Raw genomic sequence first — 16,670 nt, 5'->3', positions numbered from 1 at the left:
AAGGACGGGTTATTGGTACTGGCTGTAGCGGAATTTAATGGATTCGTATTTGATGCCATTCCATTTTTTCCTTTCCAGTCATTATGTGCCGTCCTCTCAGCAGCCTCCACTGGGCTTCTCTCAATGTGTCCAATGAGACTATGTACTGCAAGGACATCAGTTTCATATCAAATTACATTATTTAGTTAAAGGACTACTGGGAGATAATTGTGTCCTTAATTACAATCAAACTTGACTGCATCTGTCTGAACTCCGCGAGACTACCTTCGCTATTGTCGTCTCTCTTCTGCACCATTATCGCGAGGTTTGATCAGCTGTTAGGTCTGTTTTTAGAGTCGAGTGCTTGGACGGTCAACACGTGGGGAGGATAGAGAAAGAGAGACAGACACAGTAGGGGTACACGTTGGGATTGAGTCAGGCCCGGAAAACGTAACATATCACGATCATTAAATTCACTGAGGCGGCACGGTGGACGTTTAAATACTGTAAGTATAATCCAAAAGTGTTAGTGTAAAATTGACAGCCATGGGCCCACAGATGTCAGATTGATATGTAGTCTGTCTAACTAACTACATTCTAAATATATCGAGTTGTTTAGCCGGTTGGCTACAATGTTGCGCTACTAAGTGTTCCATTCCAAGAAATGGAACAGTCGTCTTATTAAATTGGTTATAAATATTCTGCCACTATAGTCATCAGCAGCCCATGTCATTGAGTGTGTAGTTCACGCAGACATCGAACTGTGTAGTTTATTCTGCGTTCTAAAATGACAACTGTCTCAAAATATACATGTTATGTTAATTTTGTGGTCTGTAGTCACCATTTTGTTGTTAATGAGTTTGCTTGGACGGATCATGTGAATTGCTAGCAAACAAGGTGGCTATCCATCATGCCCAGTTAGCAAGCTAACGTGAATGTTTCGGGGCCCACGATGCAGAGTTAGCCTAGCATTTCCAGGCTCGCCTACATGGCGACCACAAGATCATAATGCAAGATATATGCGACGTTTGGTCACGAACTACTGTCTTGATTCTCTGCCAGGACACAATTGAAATGATATTGCCCCTACATTGCAGCGGAATCGTTTGTCGCATGCCTAGCATAAACACTGAATGGAGTGTCAGTCATAGTTCAGACTCAACGAAGATGGCTAACCGTATTCTAATGGTGGCTTAATGAATTAGGCACGTAAATGCACTGTTTCACCAAGATCTCTTATATATGTTTGGTTAAATCATGAATGTAATAATGTTTTGATTTTTAACTCGTGGTCCATGGGTTTTAACGGGTCCATCAGTGTTTGCTACAATAGTGTAGGGCTAACTTGATAACGTTACATTGTAAATCATCAAGTGCTGCGGCCTACCATGTTTTTATTACACTCAATGTGTAGGTCATAGCTAGCAAGTTACCTTGACCAGACATTATGCGGCTATTGCTCAAGCACTGGGAGCCTCGAAACTTTGCCAGTTAGCCTACATTTAACAGCGTCATTTGTCAGTCTCTGCTTTGGAATGACAATGTGTAGCTATAGCCTTGCTGTAGGTTATTAAGTAGCGGTGTATAGGCTATTTCTGAAGCCCCATAGCAGCGTCTAGGCAATTGTAGGCTGACACTTTAATTCAGAGGTCCGGTTTTATGGGACGCTGTCGGCTTGCAATGAAACTGTGATTTAAATATTCGGTATCGCAAAATTATTATTATAGGGCCTATAATGAACTATTGTTGTTCCCGCTTTTTAGAGTACTGCTATAGGAATGATTATCGTAGGATAGCCTACAACTGCGGACCAGAAATCTCTCGACTGGGGGAGAAGCATTATTATCGTGGGTATGCTTTGCAAGGTTGCCTCGTATTCCAAGTGCAGTATCGCTGTGTAATAAAGTGCTCGTGCTCAGTGCATTGAATGGTTTGTGAAGTGTAAAGCAAATGCCGAGTGACCCTTCCCTCGTCTACCTCCAAGGTCGTACATATCTCATCTTGATTCTTTCGAGTCTACAGTCAGGCCTGCTAGGCATGCATATGCATGCTGTGTGTGGGTGTACACAGAGCGAAACACTAACCAAATCCTTTTATGAGGTACTGGAGTAACTTTGTTTAGTTGGCTGTTATTCTAACCTTGTCAAAGGTGAATGTCAGAACAACTTATGACACTGGATTTTCGGGGGTGGGTTTTGCAGTCCAGAACTTTTCCTGTTGAAAAACAATATCCCAAGTATAAATAAGTACACACACGTAATCGTACCCAAAATATGTTTTGCACAAAACTGCAAACTTCAAGGAGTTGGTCTGAATGGTGCACTCTGTCACTGTCCTCCCCTTTGCTTGAGGGAAAACTAGAGGATCAATAGACCACTAGGTAGCCTAGTGGTTGCTAGATCAAGTCCTGGAGCTGACATGGTAAAAATCTGTCGTTCAAGGCAGTTAACCCACTGTTCATAGGCCGTCATTGTAAATAAGAATTTGTTCTTAGCTGACTTGCCTAGTTAAATAAATAAACAATAAAGGCCCACCCCCATCTTGTGCCATGTCATGAATACTTGGACTATTACAAAGTGACTTTTGTTGTGTAAATCGGGTGATTCAATTAGGTGAAAAGGAGTCTGGAGTGCATCTTTAACAAAAAAAAAAGCTAGCAAGGTGTCATGGACTTTCACACAGGGTCTGTCATGTGAAACTAGTCTGCAGAATGAGAGGAATCTATGATGAACCAGCCTTGAGTACAGCATATAAAGTGAGAAGTTCCAGCACGTTGTTTAATCCAACATGGTATGTCGTATTTTTATAGTATTGTGTGTGTATTCTACAATGTAGAAAATAGTAAAAATACTGTAAATGAGTATTTGTGTCCAAACTTTTGACTGGTACTGTAGTTGTGGCTATCAAGAAAATGGAGGGTATAGGAGCTAGCGTTGCTTGAGTATTTTGTGCCAAACAGATGCTGTTAGATTATATTAATGAATTCTGACCATTTGGAACAGTGTAAACAACATTAAATAAGTGTACAAGAGAGTATGTTCTAACGGAAATTATACACTGGGTGGTTCGAGCCCTGAATGCTATTGGTATTTGGCCAATATACTACGGCTAAGGGCTGTATCCAGGCACTCGGTGTTGCTTTGTGCATAAGAACAGCCCTTAGCTGTGGTATATTAGCCATATACCACATCCATTAATTTGCTTAAAAATAATATAAGTAAAGCCTTTATTACAATAGACTAAAAACAGTTGCATGCATTTGTGAATTGCAGTTTATTTTTTAGGCTAAATATTCAAAGCTCCATTTGTTTAATTTTAAAACTAAAATGCTTGATTGCATTTCAAAGCATGAATGTCTACTATGCTGTATGATTGCATGAATTAATTAATGATTGATACAGTAGCTTTTTTATTAAAATATCAGCCTAAGTAAGGTATTAAGGCTAAACAGTAAACACTCTTAGGCCTACAACTTGATGATGGTTATGCTAGGCTGCTATACAAAGCCTACTAATGATAACAACATGACTTATGATTATGAGGGTCATGATGATAATTGTAATAAGAATAAGGAGATTAAAAAAAGGAGGGTATAGGACTGAGCGCTGCGTGCATATTATGTGATGAACAGGTGTTGTTACAATATTTTTCTGCCTGTTTGGGACAGTGTAAACAACACTCAATTCTAAGTAATGCCATTCTGTTCTAACCACCAAAATTGTAAAGCCTTTATTACAGCATAGCAAAGATTTAAAAACAGCTGAATCTGTGAAATTGCTTTATCAAGACATTTTGCCGTTGTGAGAGGCTTGGCGCTGACAGAATCTCTGATATTAAACAAATACTCAGAGAAGCAGGGGCTCTCTTTTTAAAAAAAAAATATTCTACTGTGTTATTGACTTGTTAATTGTTTACTCCATGTGTAACTCTGTGTTGTCTGTTCACACTGCTATGCTTTATCTTGGCCAGGTCGCAGTTGTAAATGAGAACTTGTTCTCAACTAGCCTACCTGGTTAAATAAAGGTCAAATAAAAAAATCTTTAGCTATATTTGGAGGATTTTTAAAGCCAAGCACATTTAACAGTTAGGCTATTAGATTATGGACCTAATTAAACTGGAGTGTCCTCTATACTAACTATACTAACAAACTATTTCCTTGTTGCTGCCTCCTCCGCCGCATTGTTGTCAATCCCAATATGCAGGTAAACTTTATTATGCACGTAGCAACATAGGGAAAGGTGCGAATTCTTCAGCGCAATGATTGTTTCAGAACCAAGGACGGCGACCATATCTAACGCAGAAAACGCGTTTCTTATAAAATATTAGATGTTTTAATGTTGTGCACCATTTATTTTTACATAATATAACCATATGCAATTTCACGTGTTTTAGAGTGATAGACTGCCATCCCTGTGGCCTCCACAATGGATTAGTCCACTGAGACAGGTGCCAATCAGACAGGTGTCTTGTGCACTATGAAGAAAAAAAAAGTGAATTGCGGCTGCTTAACTGAAGAAATCTTGGTCGACTAAATTGGGCAGCCCAAATTACAGGACACAAACCGTTGCGCCTGGCACCTACAACAATACCCTGTTTAAAGGCACTTAAATATTTTGTCTTGCCCATTCACCTCTGAATGGAACACATACACAATCCAGGCCTAAAAATCCTTATTTAACTTGTCTCCTCCCCTTCATCTACACTAATGTGAGTGTGACATTAATAATAGATCATAGCTTTCACCTGGTCAGTCTATCATGGAAAGATCAGGTGTTCTTAATGTTTTGTATACTCAGTGTATGCTAATGATAGAAGCTACACAATCTATATAATATGCCTACAGAGAATATTGAATTGGACAGCAAGGGATGTATAATTTGCTAACCAGGTCTAAGCACCTTGTCATTCACTATGGAACATGACACCGAGGCTCTGTTTTGATAGAGAAGTTACTGGGTCATGACAAAGGGAGAACAGGTTTTGAAATGGGTTGACACAGGCAGCCCTTTTTTTTTCTCTACTAGTTCTTTTGACCAATCAGATCAGCTCTGAGAAATATCTGAAGTGATTGGTTAAATGACCAATTCATGGGAAAATTCTCAAAATGTGGCTCTTTGTGTAAACGTAGTATTGGTGACCATGTATAAGAAACACACATTTTTGATCTCTCTGCCCCACTGAAAACAACCCTGATCTTGGTTTCTCTGGAGGCATTTGAAGGCTACCTGTTTTTCCCCTGCACATCAACATCTTTACCTGAGTCATTTTTAGGGCAGCCTACCATTCATCTATAATCCTATGTCATTCACCAACAAGCCTCTTTACAGGTTCCTCCATCAGGTGAAATACGTGAAAGTTCTGTGTGCCTCAGTTTTGGGGTATGAAGAAACTGAAATATTGTTAAAATCCCAGTGACTAGAGCCTCCTCACAGACAGCTCACATTCAGAAAGGCTATCATGGCCCTGGCTGTCCATCTGTACAGTGCAGACTGACTCTGTCAATTCCAGCTTTACAGTGGCCTGGAACGCGCAGAACACAGTTCAAAGTCCATGTTCAAGGTGATCAGACCTGGCTCGTGTGTGTATTGGTGCTTGCTATGGGGCAGTGGAAGCCCAGCTGCCACACACCCTAGTAGGCTGCGGAAAGAAGAGGGGAGGGGAGGGGGGGGGGAGGGAGGGGAGGGGGGTTCCTTCCTTCCTTCCTTCCTTCTACAGGCTGGACCTGCTCTCGGTCTGTTAAGGAAAGGCATGCACAGACTTAATTTTTTTGATATGGAGTGCTTTGACCAATCAGCAGTGGAGCAGCTGGGCATGCTCAGTAGATACAGGGAGGTTAAACATTAGCCCTGGTGGTGGCACAACCGCTCCTCCTGATAGAAACTAGATCTTTGTATTGCAGCTTGTTTTGGTTCACAAGTAGAAACAAATATTACTTCTAAGCCACGGTAATGGGAATTTCTGTCTTTGAACATTTCTCAACGAGGCAATAGGTCACACCATGGTTTTCTATGTCTAGTCTGGGGCTTTTATAGGCATACATGTATGTTAGGTTCAGGCTGCTGTGTCTTTCTTCACCGGGAGCTGTTGACAAAAGTGCTATGTCTTCAGTGTTTTATGTATTCCAAAGCATTGTGCAGTTCATCAATTCAAGTTGTGTGGCATGAGGAAAAGAATTTGCAGGAATGATTTCACTACTTTACTGTAAGTCATTTGTTAGTCTAGGCCTATTCACTGGAGTAACGCCTTATCAGCTTTCATTTCAGTAGTTTCTTTGAAGCTCTGCTCCCACCTGTAAACTGCCATGATAGTTTTTAAAGCATTTCTTGTAAGTCTTTTTGGCCAAGCTACCATAGGACAGTTTCCCTTTGACCATCACATGTTGTTCTCCCAGTGTTGTGCTTATTGTCAGCTGTGTGAACAGGGCTGATGCATTTAGAATCTATTTGCTGCTCACACACCCTTCTAGTTTCTGTGAGTGTGATTACACACACACTATAGAATACCTGCTATGGTCTTTCCACTATATTACCCAGGTATATTATGCCATTTTTTGGGGTGAGTGTCAAATGAGACACTTAGGCTATTCAAAATGTTAACCACTGTCTTAACTTTAATATCTTGTTTGACACTATAATCCTGCACTCCAAATGAGTGAAACTAAAAGACTCACAGATCTCCCTCCAATAAGCTAACCTTAGCCTTTCTCGCTCTCTTTCTCCCTCTCGCTCTACAGGTGTAGCTGCTAGGGTCCTGAGGAGATGCCACTGAGGTTCCGGTCTATTGTCCCGTACACACTGCCTGGAGTGCTGGCACTTATAGGCTGGTGGTGGTACATTTCACGCAAGAAAGAGCAAATCACCAACCATGACAGTGAGGAGGGGGCAGCGGCCATGGGCTTGCTGGCGTCCCCCAGTGATGGCAGCAACGGCCTGGTAGAGAAAGGGACCGTGTCCCTCTGTGCCACAGCCACTACCCCCACAACCAGCAGCAGCAGCTGCAGAGAGAGAACAGCCAGCAGCAGAGTCAGACCATCCAAGGCCGAAGAGCAAAGGTCAACAGAACAGGAGGTCGTAGCACAAATTCACATCCCGACCATTAAGGCCCAGGCAGTAGAGGTACAGAGTACGTCCTGTTCACCTACAGAGAGGGCCTCCCACCACCCAGACAGAGCCAACGCAGTCACAGACCCTGGTGTAGATAGGTGCCAACAGACACCCAGGAGCAGTTCTTCTCCTGCAGCCTCACCCTTACAAACACAGACCAGGAAGGAGAGTTGGGCTCTCCATGGAGAACACGGGGCCACTGGGCAGAGACCGCCAGTCGCCATTGCCTATGTTACAAAGCCGGTGAAATCAATGGTTACTGAGCAGGTCCCTGCTTCAGTGAAGGAGGCCATCTCCACAACATCAGAAGCCCTTGTTCTCTCCCAGACGGCCCACGCCACGACTAGTTCCTCCACAGCAGCAGACTTGATGAATGCAGAGAGGCCTGAGCCAGAGGGGGAGGTGGCAGCAGCACATGAGGCAGCAGTGGCCTTCAACCAGAACCTACAAGTGGAGCTGGTGGCTAAAGATGCCCTCCTGGTCCCCTCCAGCAGTACCAAAGATGAGCTGCTCTCCTCGTCCTTCATCCCAGCTGAGACACCGGCCCAGGCCCTGAAAGTAGTCAAACATGAGCTTCTTTTCCCAGAGACCCCCACATCTTCGCAGGGCTCCTACCATGCTGTTGTGACTAGTATTTCGGCCGTCCCGGCCCAAGGCCACCAGCAGGAGAATGGGGCCCCCTGCAGCAGCGAGGAGCTGGAGGACCTGGCAGCAGGTCTGATCACTGAGGTCATCTGGGCAGCCACCCAGGAGGTCCTCAGTGTTGCCTCCTGTCCAGAGACCTGGCTCGGCCAATCCGCTGCCGAGCCCTGCTGCAGAAGCACCCCGCTGGCCAATGGGAGGCCATGCTCTGAGCAAGAGCCACTCACAAGGAACATGGAGGAAGGGTCCTCCCCAATAAGCCACGCTGAGAAGGAGTGGAGAGCGCAGCAGAGAGAAGGGATGCCCAACGGTTGCCCGCCCGCCCCGGCATGGGAGCCAATGGGGACCGCAAACGCACTGAATAACCCCTGGGCGGCAGCAGCAGCATCCTCGCAGGAGGGGAGGCGTGAGGCCAGCAACGTACCTGTCAACCTGGACAAACTGAAGGGAAATGAAGGGGTGATGGTGGCCGAGGACTCAGCCTGCAGTACGTGCCACTCTGAGGATGGGGTCAGCATTGAGGACCAGCAGAGCAGGGAGAGCCAGGAGGATCTGATCCAGGTGTCAGGGATGTCCGAGGGGGAGGGTGGTCTGCGCCAGGTCCCAGAGGTAGTGACCACGGAACAAGTGATGGCAGCCCTACCAGGCCATGTGCTGGGGGCTGTTGGCGAAATGAAGAGGCTCAACGGCATGGCCCTGAGGAATGGTTCTCACGGGATGAGTGAGACTGAGACCGATCAGTCTGGAGGTAAGATTACAGACCACACCATGTAGTGGAGTCAGGCTCATAGCAGCACAGATCTACACATGGCTGAGGGGAATGTTTGATTGGTTGGACTATCATTTGGAAAGTCACCGGCTTTGGTCTTAGATCTGGGAAAATAACTATATTCAGAAGTAGACAAGTGTGTGTGAATTGGGGGTAGGGAGTTTAATGGTCTCTGCTTCTGTGCTGTACATTTCCAATTCTAACTAATGAGATCACCAAATAGTAGCTGTAAGAGTAAATGTCTGAAGTGGGCCAAAACAAGTTGCCCATCTAAGAAATGCTTGCAGAATCATGTTGTGACTACTAGCTAGTCTGCCACCAGCAAAAAAAAGCATACAGTTGAGGTGATAGTATTCTTTACTGTACTTTACTTAATGTTCTTTGATGGTGGCTAATACAGAACAGTGTGGTAGCTAGTTACCTTTCATAGTGTAGGTTGAAGTTAGTCCTTAGATGCTGTTTTACTACTTACCACCCTGAGGCTTTAGGGACTAGCTGTGTTTCTACTAGATACCACCCTGAGGCTTTAGGGACTCTAGCTGTGTTTCTACTAGATGCCACCCTGAGGCTATAGGGACTCTAGCTGTGTTTCTACTAGATGCCACCCTGAGGCTATAGGGACTCTAGCTGTGTTTCTACTAGATGCCACCCTGAGGCTATAGGGACTCTAGCTGTGTTTCTACAAGATGCCACCCTGAGGCTATAGGGACTCTAGCTGTGTTTCTACTAGATGCCACCCTGAGGCTATAGGGACTCTCGCTGTGTTTCTACTAGATGCCACCCTGAGGCTATAGGGACTCTAGCTGTGTTTCTACTAGATGCCACCCTGAGGCTATAGGGACTCTAGCTGTGTTTCTACTAGATGCCACCCTGAGGCTATAGGGACTCGAGCTGTGTTTCTACTAGGTGGCACCCTGAGGCTATAGGGACTCTCGCTGTGTTTGGGGAGCTGTACTTTTTGCTTAGGGGGCAAGTTGTGATGTCACCAACGGGAAGAACCACACCCAAAGCCTGCTGGGTGTTCCTGAAAAGGTTAGTGGTCACACAGAAGGTGAAGACTCAGAACAGTCCAGTGAAGGTGTTTTTGTTCTGTCAGAGCAGCACTGTGATCAGATATTGCTGGTAAGAGCCATAGTGGTGTGCACGTGTTGGTGGACTTTGGATTAATGTTGGGTTAGTGGTCTTATGCCCTGCGTGTCATTTGTTTGATTAACAGCTCAATGACTTGTGTGTGGTGGGCTGAAGTGGGTGATCTGGTGTATGTGTCTTAAACTTTGAGTTGTGTGTGTAAATGTGCACATGTCTGTCTTTATTTAGTTTTTTAAAAATGTTTATTTATCCAGTTGTGTGTGTGTGTGAGGATACATGTTTAGGTTAGACTCCAGTCATGTTTGGATGTGTAATTGTGAGTTGGTAAAAGACCTGTCTGACTCAGGACTGTGTGTGTCTGGATGTGTTCAGGCTCAGATGTGAACAGTATGGACTCGGTGGATAGTGGCTGCACCATGGGGGCTAGGGACAGCAGTGGCAGCCCTGCCATGGCTCTGGGCTCTGAACTTATCGTTTGGGAGATTGAGGTGCCAAAGGTGAGCCTGCTCCATCCCAACACCCAGAGACTTGACTAGTATTCAGAGGAAAATCCACTAGTTCCTTAGAAATGAGTCAATTATCACATTCATTCTAACCCAATATCTCCTTGTAATGTCTTCTTCCGTTTCTGTTCTCTCCCTCTCTCAGCATCTGGTGGGTCGTTTAATTGGGAAACAGGGGCGATACGTGAGCTTCCTGAAGCAAAGCTCTGGTGCAAAGATCTATATCTCCACCCTGCCTTACACTCAAGAGTTTCAAATCTGCCACATAGAGGGTGAGTGGGGTAGTCCTCAACCGTCAGGAGCACATGAGTGCTGTAGATGGTCTACTGGTAGTAGAATTCTGCTGTTTTAATGTGTTTTCCTACTAGGCTCCCAGCAGCAGGTGGACAAAGCCTTGTCCCTGATTGGGAAGAAGTTTAAGGATTTGAACCTGACCAACCTCTATGCCCCCCCACCTCTGCCGCTCACGTTGCCCTCGCTGCCCATGACCTCCTGGGTAAGCATGGTACCTAGAGAGCCTGGAGGGTTGTGCAGGGTTCCCTTCTCTTTCTGTCTGTCTCTCAAATCTGTTCAAACATGCTTTATTTGCACGACAGTTAAGGTGCTGCTAATTGATTTGAAAGAAAGTGGATTAACTTAACAAATGAGATGTTTGCCCTTATGGCTTCTCATTTGACAGTTGTTAACTATGTTTCTTCTCTCAGCTCCTGCTCCCCAGCGGTGTAACCGTGGAGGTGATCGTAGTGAACATTGTATCGGCGGGTCACCTCTTTGTCCAGCAGCACACACACCCTACGTACCACGCCCTGCGCAGCCTGGACCAGCAGATGTTCCTGTGTTACTCCCAGCCAGACACACCCACCCTGCCCTCACCTGCTGAAGGTAAGACCCCCCCCTAGGAGGGACATGGGTGTCTTTTGAACCAGTTGTGTGTGTGTAATCCAGACTCTATGCTTACCCTCTCTCTGTCTCAGTGGGGGTGATCTGTGCGGCGCCGGCGGTAGAGGGAGCCTGGTGGAGAGCCCAGGTCATCTCCTTCTACCAAGAGACCAGCGAGGTTGAGATCCGATATGTGGACTATGGTGGCTATGACAGAGTGAAGATTGACACACTACGGCAAATAAGGTGGGCCCCCCCCCCCTCAGACTCTGAAGGCTGAGAAAGCATGTCTAGTTGATGCACATTTTCGGGTTTCGGGCTATTTCTTTCCAACTCAAGTCTATTCAGAGAAAGTTGTCAGAACTGGAATTCAGAAGAACTGGAATCTTTCCATACTTTCAAAGCTGTTTTCATTTAATTTTCCTTCATTTCTTTCTTAAGTTGACTTGTTTAGGTAAAATAGACACCAGTCCTGCTAGGTATAGTAGCCTGTCATTGTAAGTAAGAATGTGTTATTAACTGACTTGCCTAGTTAAATATAAGTCAAATAAAAAAATGAAGTATTCATTCAACCATTTTTGTTTGGAAATTGTGCCCCCCTCTGGTCAAATAGTTTTGTCATATTTAGAGAGAACGGAATGTTATGTAAGAAGGGATGGTGGGTCTTTCTGCACACTGATTGAATGCTCTTATTTAAAATCTGTATTTTCAGGTCAGACTTCGTAACATTACCGTTCCAAGGTGCAGAAGTATTACTGGACAACATCGCCCCCCTTCCAGGTAACATCAAATAGCTAAATAAAAGGACATGGTACAGTTTACTTGCGATAGATGTCTTATTCTCAAGGACACTTTCCAAAATCAAGAAACTTTCCCAATTGAATGTCAAACTGTTCCAAAGTCAGCCTGCCTGTGGAAGGTCGTCAAATCTGCTGTTGTCATTTATGTTAACAAGTTAGTAAATGCATCCATCCACAGGAGAGAAGAGCTTTTCAACCGAGGCCTCCTCTGCACTTGAGGAGATGACGAGAGGGGTTGCACTGCTTGCACAGGTACCAAAAATACAGCATCTAGCACCAGGCAGCTAACTGGAAGACACTGTCCTATACTGCACTCTACTGTACTGCACTATACTCTGCTGTAATGTACTGTACTCTACTGTAATGTACTATACTCTGCTGTACTGTACTGTACTCTACTGTAATGTACTGCACTCTACTGTAATGTACTGTACTCTACTGTACTGTAATGTACTCTGCTCTACTCTACTGTAATGTACTGTACTCTACTGTACTGTACTGTACTCTACTGTAATGTACTGTACTCTACTGTAATGTACTCTACTCTACTGTACTGTACTGTACTGTACTCTACTCTACTGTAATGTACTCTACTGTAATGTACTGTACGCTCCACTGAAGGTAATTGGTTGCTAACCTGGCTGTTTCCTTTCTTCCAGGTCACAAACTACGACAACAACACTGGTCTCCCATTGGTCCAGATGTGGAACATGGTTGGAGAAGAGGTACGTTTACTTTTTTGGGAAGTTTAGACAAAGTATTTGAAATATTTCAGTGTAATTGTAAGCATTTCCATTTGGTGAAGTGGATATTCTTTCATTGTGGTGTATGGTTCATTAACTTCTGTATTTAAAAATGCAAGACATTTTCACCTAAACATTCTGATGGCTGGCAAACTACTCGGTATCAATTGTTATTTTACACTAATATGATGTATCTATCTTTCTCTCCATTTCCATCCAGCTGGTATCAGTTAACCGCACACTGGCAGAGCGAGTGATGGGTACCTGGGTGGACAGCTTTTGAACCTTGCTGCCCCCCACCCATCAACCCCTTCTCAGTTTTACCACACCCCTTCTTCTGACCTAATCTCTGGAGGCTGACCCAACCAGCCCTCCAGACACACCCCATAACACTTCAATGGAAGAACACAACCACTGGATTTGGGAATAATTTGTTTTTTGGGGGGCATTTTTACCCTAGATTTCACAAAGAAATAAAAATGGTTGTATGCAGAAAAATATGAAGTACTGCTTCAGAATAAGCCAACTCCCCTCCTCTCCTCCCCCACACACCAAAAGAACTTAAAGAAGGAAATAAAGTACTTGTACATTTTAAAAATAGATCTATATTGTAACTAAAGGTTGATCTGATTTTTCGTCCTACCTGACATTTCACTCCACAACTTTGCCTGTGGATTCTCATCATGCTGTGGATGTATATCTCAACTCAATAGGAAACCGTGTCAATGGAGAACTAACCTCACTGTCAGCTGTAATTACATGTATACACTTGTATAGTGATATCAACGGAATTGGGCTTTGAAGACTGGGCTAAGTGTGGGGTTTCTATATTGTATGTAGTGCAGTAGCCAGTCCCCATTTCATGTGCCGGCAGGCTGTGTCTCGTCGTTTGGTCTCATCATGACAGCCGGGGACATACAGGCCTGGGGGGGCTAAGAATGGCGTCTGGATTCATGGTTGTGAATGACGACCTCGTCTGTGGAGACAAATGTAGATCTCCGCTTTGTTGCCACTAACCACAGTCAAGGAAACGGACAGGGTGGGGGTGATTCCTTTCTCCAACCACCTGACTGGGAGAATGTGCAGAACACGCGATTCCTGGGATTCCGGAAGGCCCGCTCATCTGCCCTGGCCTCTCCAGTCTGTACAACACTGTGGCCTTATGGAGAAACCAAACGGGCTTCCTTTTCTGGGATCTCCAACTGACCTGCAAGCAGACCAACCTGACCCCTCTTTCCCCATGCAATCGCTGGTTGCCTTCAGCGTCTATCCATTGTCCTGCCTGGCATCTCAGCTGATGCACTCACCACTACATTTCAGATCCACTACTGTTGTCTGGCACTGGAGTTGTTGAGTCTGGGACATGATGTGGAAGGGTAGGGGTGCACTAGCTCCCCCCCCACCTTCTTGACTGACTCCAGGGGCCTCTCGCAACTCTTGGTGCAACTGTCTGAGGCCTTTGGGAGAGGACACCGCCGTGCGGTTAACATTGGTAACTCTGATACCTGACCAGGAACTATTCCAAAGCATCTTCCGTTAATGTAATTTAGCCCTGCTCAGTCAGGATAGGCCCAGTGCTTATATTAAAATCAGTCTGTCTCCTAATATGCATGTTAACCTTCCCAGGTCTGCGTCCTTCTTATCGTCTTCACTGTGTTTTCTTCTACATACTACCCCGTAACATTATTACACTTTACATTTGTGCAGTTGCCGTTTCCATACTTACAAGCAGTTTAATGGATCCAAAATGAAGTCTTGCTGACAACATGAGGTTTGACTGTGTTTTTGTAGCCCATTTGCACTGTGGGAAATGAGGTCCTTGGCGGTACCGGTCCTCTTCACTCAGCAGCGTATGAAAGTGCAGTACAGAGAAAGTGAGCCATGAGAATCAGTCTCACACTGCAGATATTATTGTAAACGATGGATTCATATACTGTATATCTGCTTTGGTTTTGTTGGGTTTTGCATAGGAATTAATTGCTTTGTCATTTATTGAACAGAATACACCTTTTTAAATATTTAACTGGTAATTTTTGATGATTGGTGGTGTCGTCGCCGCCCCCGAATTGAATTGCTCTGGTAGTAAGACAGCTTCCGTCCCTCTTGCTTGGTCTTATTGAAGTTAAGAACCAGGATAGATTTTGGATATTACTTAACGGTTTTGCTTGACTATTCCTGCATTACTATTAAACTTGACAGTGTTGGCATGTAAACCACATGACAATACTTACTTCCTATACATATTGATCACATAGGTTAACTGCACTTTATCAACCTTGCTGCTAGAGTATATATTTCACACATTTTTGTGTGATTGATTGAACCATGTTTCAGGAATGGTTAGTTATGAGGTTGATGCACATTCGGCAAGTTCAGAAGGCAGCTGTTGCAGGGTGTTTTTAAATGTCAGTTACTAGTCAGTCCAGTGTTGGTACTGTATCTCCCCTACCCAATAACTGTTAATGTTTCTGGAACCATAAGAAATCAGGCTTCTAGCTACTAGACTGAACAAAAATATAAATGTAAAATGTTGGTCCCGTGAGCTGAAATAAAATAACCCAGAAATGTTCCATATGCACAAAGTGTATTTCTCTCAAATTTTGGACACAAGTTTGTTTCCATTTGTTTTCGTGCGCATTTCTCCTTTGCCAAGATAATTCATCCACCTGACAAGTGTGGCATATCAAGAAGCTGATTAAACAGCATGATCATTACACAGGTGCACCTTGTGCTGGGGGACAATAAAAGACCACAATGTGCAGGTTTTATTCACACGACAATGCCACAGATATTTTGAAGAGTGTGCAATTGGCATGCTGACTGCAGGAATGTCCAACTGAGCTGTTGCCGGAGAAGTTTTTTAAATTCTCTACCATAAGCCGCCTCCAACATCGTTTTAGAGAATTTGACCGTACGTCCAACCGGCCTCACAACCACAGACCACATGTCACCACGCCAGCCCAGGACCTCCACATCCGGTTTCTTAATTTCTTTCTGTAATAATGCCCTTTGGTGGGGGAAAAACTATTCTGATTGGCTGGGACTGGCTCCCCAGTGGGTGGGCCTATGCCCTCCCAGGCCCACCAATGGCTGCACCCCTGCCCAGCCATAAATTAGGGGCTAATGAATTTATTTAAATTGACTGATTTCCTTCTATGAACTGTAACTCAGTAAAATCTTTGATTTGTTGCATGTTGGGTTTATGTTTTTGTTCAGTATAACTTACAACATATTCTAGGGACTTACATGTCCTGGCTTGCTTGGGTTCTAGTCCAAATCTGGCGTGGAGCAGGAGCCATTGTTTGATATTTTCAGCCCCTTCACTTCATGTTTCAAAAAGCCATTTCAATCAATGTCCTCTTCTCTTTGATTCCAGCTTGATTATGTCACAATCAGTATAGATTAATTACTCCATTGATCCAAATGACACCCTTCTGTCCTGTCACCCAAACTCCTATCATGCTTGATCGAACTAGAATTATTTCTTGACTTGTGCAGGTCTGTGTAAATAAGATATTTCACTGGACTTTTGTATAACACTGGAAACAAAGGGAACATGTGTTTTTTGTTCACCCCTTCCAAAACCGCTCATTGTTCTGTTGGTAGGACTGGTTTGAAGTGTTTGCTTAGCTAGATAATTAATCATTTGATTGTTTAAATGAGTAAGAAATCCTGCCCAGAGCATTTAACATGTACAGGTCAGTTTTTGCGAGGCTCATCAAAGGTTTGGTTCTTGGTTGTACAGATCTATTAAAAAATAAAATAAAGTTGTGAAAAATGCTACTCTTATGTTCTGAAAATGTTTGTCTACATTACACCATATATGTGGAGGTGAACATCTAGTATACAGTTTATGTCCAAGCAATGTCGATTCAATACTCCCACATGCACAGAATCACATATTGCACTTTATGACAACTGTTGATGTAAAAAGGGCTTTATAAAATTTGATTGAAATTTCATAGCAAACAGTTAAAGGGCAACTCCCACTTTTCAACCTCATTTTCATTGTCTCCAGTCCATTGTTTACATATGTGAAAACAGTTAATTTCTACATTTTATAGAAAAAAATCCAGCCTGATATAGAGGTCCTGGATGGCAGGGAGCTGTGCACAGTGATATACCGGGTCGTACTCACTACTCTCGGCAGCGCCTTGCGATCG

At 44.1% G+C, this 16,670-nt stretch overlaps 1 protein-coding gene across 1 annotated transcript; it reads left to right on the top strand.

Annotated features, from left to right (window-relative positions):
• The first annotated feature begins 47 nt into the window (after positions 1–47).
• On the top strand, positions 48–16,290 carry LOC118394910 (A-kinase anchor protein 1, mitochondrial-like). The gene is made up of 11 exons (XM_035788615.2): positions 48–485; positions 6,713–8,472; positions 9,955–10,079; positions 10,231–10,357; positions 10,454–10,581; positions 10,790–10,967; positions 11,060–11,210; positions 11,677–11,744; positions 11,943–12,016; positions 12,424–12,489; positions 12,728–16,290. The coding sequence occupies exons 2-11, from the start codon at positions 6,738–6,740 to the stop codon at positions 12,788–12,790; spliced, it is 2,715 nt and encodes a 904-aa protein (XP_035644508.1). The 5' UTR covers positions 48–485; positions 6,713–6,737; the 3' UTR covers positions 12,791–16,290.
• Positions 16,291–16,670: the final 380 nt, after the last annotated feature.

Source organism: Oncorhynchus keta, chromosome 1, assembly GCF_023373465.1.
Source record: "Oncorhynchus keta strain PuntledgeMale-10-30-2019 chromosome 1, Oket_V2, whole genome shotgun sequence".
Lineage (NCBI taxonomy): Eukaryota > Metazoa > Chordata > Actinopteri > Salmoniformes > Salmonidae > Oncorhynchus > Oncorhynchus keta.
This window is presented reverse-complemented; position numbering and strand designations above follow the sequence as displayed.

What these genes read in the sequence shown, in the direction of transcription:
- LOC118394910 (XM_035788615.2), top strand. Translation starts at nt 6,738, where the DNA reads ATGCCACTGAGGTTCCGGTCTATTGTCCCGTACACACTGCCTGGAGTG. An exon ending in TCAAATCTGCCACATAGAGG is followed by an intron (nt 10,358 to 10,453) that starts GTGAGTGGGGTA and finishes TTTTCCTACTAG; the next exon opens with GCTCCCAGCAGCAGGTGGAC. An exon ending in GGGTTGCACTGCTTGCACAG is followed by an intron (nt 12,017 to 12,423) that starts GTACCAAAAATA and finishes CCTTTCTTCCAG; the next exon opens with GTCACAAACTACGACAACAA.